Source organism: Amaranthus tricolor, chromosome 12 (assembly GCF_026212465.1).
Source record: "Amaranthus tricolor cultivar Red isolate AtriRed21 chromosome 12, ASM2621246v1, whole genome shotgun sequence".
In the NCBI taxonomy this organism is placed as follows: Eukaryota; Viridiplantae; Streptophyta; class Magnoliopsida; order Caryophyllales; family Amaranthaceae; genus Amaranthus; species Amaranthus tricolor.
In genome coordinates, this window is record NC_080058.1 from 6824318 (window position 1) to 6831492 (window position 7175).

At 27.3% G+C, this 7175-nt stretch overlaps 1 protein-coding gene across 1 annotated transcript; it reads right to left on the reverse strand.

Annotated features, from left to right (window-relative positions):
• Positions 1-631: 631 nt before the first annotated feature.
• On the reverse strand, positions 632-5032 carry LOC130828416 (transcription factor MYB61-like). The gene is made up of 3 exons (XM_057694396.1): positions 4608-5032; positions 3985-4114; positions 632-3787 (listed from the first exon to the last, which is right to left on the reverse strand). Exons 1-3 carry the CDS (start codon positions 4738-4740, stop codon positions 2785-2787), a joined length of 1266 nt encoding a protein of 421 aa, XP_057550379.1. The 5' UTR covers positions 4741-5032; the 3' UTR covers positions 632-2784.
• Positions 5033-7175: the final 2143 nt, after the last annotated feature.

The window sequence follows — 7175 nt, forward strand, 5'->3', positions numbered from 1 at the left end:
CGAAAGGAAATATTAGAAATAATATAATTTAGTGGTAAAAACAAATAGAAAGGATTAACTTTATGTACAAAAAAGGTACTAGTGCACAACAAAAATTGTTAAGCAATTTCCTATTGTGAGAAAAGATCATATAGGTAGACACTTTAAACTAAGTTGTTGCTATCATAATCATGGTTATTGTCCTTGTTTACTTCTACTATTTAAATAACATATAAAAACTCAAAAAGGTTGATTTCAAATTATTTTTTAATGTTAGGATGAAAAGGTCCTTATGATCTTTTAGAGATGTAAAAATGACTATGTATCATATGGCTATCTATGAGTTTTCCCATTTATTTGTAGTGAGAAAGCAAAAGGGTAAAAATTGACAATTATATAAGACTGCGTTTGGAAACGAGTATTTTATTTTAAATTATAGATTTTAATTATGCAATTATTAATGTAGAATTTGAGAATAATAAGGTTTGGGAGGTTATTCTCAAATCCTCATCTTTAAACCATTTTTATAACAATTGTAGATTTGTCTCAAATCCAAATTTAAAAATTTTATATTTGTCAAATACTAAATTTGAGTCAAATCTATATTTTCAAATGAAATCATCATTTCCAAACATAACATAATGGGACAGGGGTACTTTAAGGAGAAATAAAATATCAAAAGGGTGAAAACAATCTCATCTATTAGAGATGATGATAGACACCCATTCAAGGACTATGATTTGATGAGATTGTTTTCACCTAGATGGGGAATAATCCTTGTTAATCAAGAATAGTAATATTCAAAAGTACACTTTTATTTATCTAGTCTAGATATTAAAAATATGATATACTACTGTCTTTCTCAAGTCGAAAGACTTTTTAGCCATATTCTTCTTAATTTATAGATACAATTTGTTGTCTAATTTCTTCCTTTCTAAATTCTGATGATAGTTTTATGAGCGAGATACATTAAATTAATGATGATGACTCTGACCCAATAAGTTAACATCCTTTTTGGATTGGGATTGTTTTTAAGGGGAGTAGAAGTTTTAACTTTTTTTCATTTGGTGTATATTAATAAATGTGAAAATATAAAACAGATCAATTGAGCTATATAGATAATATTCATAGATCATAGTTTAAATGTGACGATAAAATTAAAAAGATATGATAAAATTTATTTTCAAATAAAAAATAAGATAAAATAAATAAAATTACGATTCAAAATAAAATATGAGCTAGATTGAAAGAGACAAAATGAATATTATTACATTAGGCTTGTACATATCATGAATGAGGGTTCTCTCCTCACAAACTTCTTCATGTGCTTTTGCATAATTAACATCAAAAAAAAGAAAATTAGGGGCCCTACGAAAAGGAGTATTAGTACAATAAATCATTTTCTAAGAGTCTAAAATTTTTTAAGTATCAAAAATAATGATAAATAACACATTAACATGATATTTTCAGTGATGTAGCAATTAACTTGAAAACGAAACTTCAGAATTATTGAAAAAAAGCGACATAATTAATTACTTATTGATTAATGACCATGTTACTTGATATTAGCTCATTCATGAGTTTTGAATGTATACCTACTAACAAAACTATTAATATACTATTTTTTTAAGTATTCAATAACTTTTGTTACAATTGATCTACAAAACTTGTATTTTAAGTCAAGAATTGATCATATGTTCATTGCAACAACTAACAAGGATAACCTCATAATTGGGTATAATAATATAATATTTTTTGAATATTTAATTTTGAGATTTTAAAACATGAAAAAGGAGATAGGGTTATGTCACTATCTTTTCCTCTCACAATCAGCTTTTGGCATAGTTGAATCTAAACCAAATAAAGAGAGGCTAATTATGTACAAAATTCACCAAGAAATTCACATTACAAGCACTCTTTCCTTCTTTCCCTTTCTCTTTCAAACTTACTTCCAACTTCCCTTCAATGTAAAGGATTCCAGCTACTTGTTTGCATGCCTAATTAGCTTTGACAAATATTCAGTTTATTTGTTATTTGTTAAATGACTGATTTAATTAGCTGATTGTCGATTAATTGATTTGATCAGTTAATTTTGAAAATGTTGGAGAGAGCAACTTATTCTACTTAGATAGTTAATTTAACTAACTAATTCACCAAACAGTAGCATTATATGGTTGACTGCCAAACGATCAATTTGAACATAAATAAGCTAAAATTGACCGATAAACTATTTTGCCAAACATCTCAATAATTAAACAATTTGTATATATATAAAAAAAAATAATTAATATCGTAGAAAAATAAAAAAAAAATTCTAGAATGATAATCATCACCACAAGTATATAATGAAAAAGTCAAGCCTCATTGTTGTAACACAATAATTCACACAAATATTCCATTAAACTCCCCTAAAATGTCATGTATTTGGTCCTATTTACAATAAACAAAATCAAATTTGATATTTAGATAAAAAAAAAAAAAAAAAGCCCTATAGCACACTTGTAGGAGAATCAAGATAACTAGAAAAAGAAGAATTAATAAAAAAATGAAAAAAATTATACATAACTTCCCCCTATTTTTTGGAAATAAATTACTCATTTGTTTTTCCCTTCCAATTCCTTTTTAATTAAAATTAATTCATATATAGAAATAATTTTAGCATTCCTTTTGATAAGGATATGTCGTCTTTCAACTCTTCTCAGACCCTGAAGCCCGATACATTGATACCCCAAAGTGGAATATATCGAGACCCTGAAGCAGGATATATCAAATATGATGATGACGATCGATCGAAATAATTTAAGCTTAGAAAATTTGCCCAAATGCTTCAGCAAGCCTTTGTAAATCCTTGTTATATAAATCAGAACCATGAAAAGATGGTATCATAGATGATGAAGATTGTTGATTTTGTTGCCATGGTGATGAACTTGTTATATAATTTAATTCTGTCTTAATCTCACCATAATTATTATTAACACCACCATTACTAGTTTGATTAAGTGGAGCTAATAATAATGGAGTTTGCAGATATTCTGACCATTTTATCTCATCTGGGTTTGTATTTGTACCTTCTAATCCATTATTAGTATTATTATTATTAATATTATTATCAATATTATTATTTGTATTTTTGCTGGACGATACCCAAGAATAGTTGTCGAAAAACGAACCTGCATTATTATTATTATTATTATTATTATTATTATTATTATTATTATTATTAGTAGTAGTAGTATTAGTACTGTCTTCATGGCTTGTACTGGTGGTAGTCGCGGTGGTGGTGGTGGTGGTTGTGGCAGTAGGAATATCCATATTATGAAACCCGTTATATCCGGCGGTGTCGGTGGGTTGACCCGTAATATCCATGAAGGGAATCATAGAAGGAATGATGTTAGATGAATGAGCTTGATGGGTTGACCCGAAACACTGAAACCCGAATGACCCGTATAAGGAATCTGGGAAGAATTCATGAGTTGATAATGATTGTTGATAAACCATTGGAGTTGTTTTATTAGGTGGTGTTGTTATGGTGTTGGTGTTAAAATTGTCGTTTTGAATGATTGTTGATACTGAAAATTTGTCAGTGTTTCTAGTGTTGTTGTTGGTTTTGCTACAATTAATATTGTTGGCGTTGGTGTTGGTGTTGTTTGATTTAGCTTTTTCCTCTTGAATTTCAATTTCAGATAATGGTTTGTGGGTGTTTGGATCAATACCTCTTTGTTTAAGTTTCTTCTTTAAGCAAGAATTCCATAAATTTTTGATCTCATTATCTGTTCTTCCTGGTAATTGCGCTGCTATTTGTGACCACCTATTAAAAAATAATAATAATAAAAATAAATAAAAAAATAAAAAATAAAAATCCATGGAAAAATAAAAAGCTGACAGAATTATGGGAATATAACATCATATCATTATCATTTATATAATACCCATATGAAAAAGGAAAGATTTATCAAATTTGATAAAAAGAATAATAAAGATTAATTAACAGTAAAAGATATTTACTTGTTTCCAAGAACAGCATGAAGTTCAATGATCAAATTCTCTTCCTCTTGTGAAAATGCCCCTCTTTTTAAATCTGGCCTTAAGTAATTAATCCACCTTAGCCTACAACTTTTTCCACATCTCTGTAATCCTGTCAAAAATCAAAATAATCACAAAATTTCATCAAATTATTTTTAATTAAATTAATTAATTCTCTTTAGGGTATACATTTATTGTTATTCTACAATGATCACATCAATACAATTAATCCCTCTGCTCATAATAGTTGACTATTGGAAAAATAACTCCCATATTTTATCACATTAAAGAATTAGAGAGATATTGACTATTATATATACTTAATGGGCTACTCCTTCTAAGACCCTAATCGGATTTAATTTGTGTGCAGCCAACTTTTCTCTCTTATAGGTCTTGTGTACAAGCCCAAACTTGTAATGATATCAGAGCCGACAGATTTCAATTAACTAAAATTTAGAAACAATTCCTTCTATATATCCATATGATAAGGATTTAATTCTTGTATTTCGCCCCTATTTGCTTGTATGTACGTTCCGTTGCTGGTTTCTAGCAAGGGAACATAAAATTTAACCCAAAAAAGTAAAAAATAAATAAAATGAAAGTACCTGCAAGTTTAGGGACAGAGCTCCAACAACCATGGCCATATTGAGTAATATGGCGAAGAAGTTTTTCATCTTCTTCAGGAGACCACAGGCCTTTCCTTAGTTTTTGCTTGTAGCAACAAGAATGTCTTCCCATAATTATATGTATATATATATATGTTTTTTTTGTTAATTATTTTTTATATATTTTTGTGCAATGCTGTTGATTCTGCAACTGAATTTCTAAAAGTTGTCAACAAATAAATTAAATAGTTTTGGTAATGTTTTTTTGGGGTTGTGAGGAATGAAGAGTGTCAGCTTAAGTTTGAGGTGTGGGTGCTTATGAAATAGACTAATAAGGAGGTGAAAGAAGGTTAGGGGAGTTTTTAGAGATAGAGAGAGAAACAGAAAGAGAAGGGTTGAGAAACTGAAGTGGCAGCTGGTAGGGAATCTTGGTTTATAAGAGCTTCAAGAGATGAAAAGTCACATCTAAATAGGATCATTCTACTCTTCCATCTCCTTTTGAAATTTTTGAAATATTTCTTATATTACATTGTTATTTGTAAAAATAATTTTCTCTTTGTTTTAATTTGTGTTTCACGGATTCTAATGCAAATTTAAGAGTTAAATAATTTTAGTTGTGAGTTTTAAAAATTCTAAAATATTGATATTTGAAAAGTATATATTGTAACAAATCTATCAAGATCCACATAAATATGTTTTCATGAGAAAACATAATTAAAGTTTAACACTAAAATTCGTAAATTTTATTTGAAAAACATATAAAAGCAGAGGGAGTTGATTTGAGATCTTATTTGAATCGTGTAATTTAAATAAAATGTGCTCTATAATGGAACAAAGAAAGTAAGTACTTTTTTAGAAATATAAAATATTGATTATACATGTATAAATTATGAAATTTTTATAAGATATGGTATTTGTTATTCGAAGGAGTGTATATTTTCACCCTATTTAAGATTGTGTATAATGTGTATACATATGACATAAATTACATGGTACTCTTTTTTTTATTTTTAATTATAGCTGGTTAGATTTTTCTGATATTAAAGTATTAAAGATTATTCTCTACAAGAAGGGGAAAGAAAAATTAATATTCCTAAGTATTGTAAGAACCAAATTTTTATCTTACGAGTGAAGAAAATTTCTTTAACTACTAAATAAATTCATAACATTCGATTTAAAAATTTATAATATGTAATTAAAGAGTAGTTTTTTAAATTAATATTACTTTTATATACTTTTGTAAATTATAACAATATATATTGTTATTTTCATAACGCAAATAAATCTTCTACTTTTAAGAATAATATGAATAATAATTTTTTAATTAATTAAATATCATTTTTTGGCATGAGTTGATGAAGAATAGTGGAGATGGGGCTATACACAGAAATATGACTTGCACAAGTCTTATCAAAGGTTGGAAATTAAATGACTGGGGTAGGCCTGCCTTTTGTGGGGGCATTAGTAGTATTTTACAATTTTATTTACAGCAATATTGTAGGAGGATTAATTAGAGTATGATTTTATTTATTTTATTAAAAAGACAGATAATGTCTTCTTGGGATCACCAATCTATACAAATTTATTGGTGACCCAGATTTTGCATGTCCCTACAACCATAGTAAATCCTTTTTAAACTTTTTAAATCCGTTAAATAAATCATAGTAATAGATTAGAATATTGGTAAATAATGGTAAATAACTATTACGTGGAAGAATTTAATCGGGTGGGATATTTAGAATTTTTTTTTTATTTTGTAAATTTTATTGGCATTTGTATTGTTTTTGTGGTAATTTATAAATCATAGTAATAGATTAGAAATATATGAACTCTAGTAGTATGAGATTGTCTTATTAAAGTGTTAATTTAAAATGTTTATTTTAAGTGTCAATTTTAAGAGTTAGAATGACGTACTAAATATTAAACAATTAGTTTTTCAAACGACAATTTGAGAAATTATTTGGTTCTACTCAAGATTGATTCTGTAAGAGAAAAGAGGAATCTGTGTCCCAGACCCATCCAAAATATTAAATATACAATTCTTTAATAGTTAATATTTAGCGGCCAATAATAACATATTAAATAGTTAAAGATCCGTAATTAATATTTGATTCTACTCTTATGTGCCCCTCTTCAATGGAAAAAAGGGGGAAAAAGACATGTTTAACAACGGTAGAATTTTCACCTTTCACAAACTTTTGATGTGAAAGGATTGGTTTTGACAATCTCAAATTCATGCTTGTTTTAATTAGTGATAGGTGTGCGTAAATAATTTAGATTGTGCGGGAATTATTTGAAGTTAAAGTAATTTCTATTTATATTTTTTTGTGGCACCAAATTATAGAGTATGAGACAATAATTAACTATTTAAAAAAAGTTAAAGGAAAAATATTAAAGATTAGTTTTATATAGTAATTTATGAGCATAGCCTACAATTATGGTATTTGTGATGTCAAAGTTAAGATGATTTATTTATTATTTATAGACAAAAAAACGAATGAGCAGAAAAATTCCATCCAGCATAATTCTTAAATTCCGACTAAATGCCAACTAAATTACAATTATCTT

What these genes read in the sequence shown, in the direction of transcription:
- LOC130828416 (XM_057694396.1), bottom strand. Translation starts at nt 4,740, where the DNA reads ATGGGAAGACATTCTTGTTGCTACAAGCAAAAACTAAGGAAAGGCCTG. An exon ending in CTCTGTCCCTAAACTTGCAG is followed by an intron (nt 4,115 to 4,607) that starts GTACTTTCATTT and finishes GATTTTTGACAG; the next exon opens with GATTACAGAGATGTGGAAAA. An exon ending in CATGCTGTTCTTGGAAACAA is followed by an intron (nt 3,788 to 3,984) that starts GTAAATATCTTT and finishes ATTTTTTAATAG; the next exon opens with GTGGTCACAAATAGCAGCGC.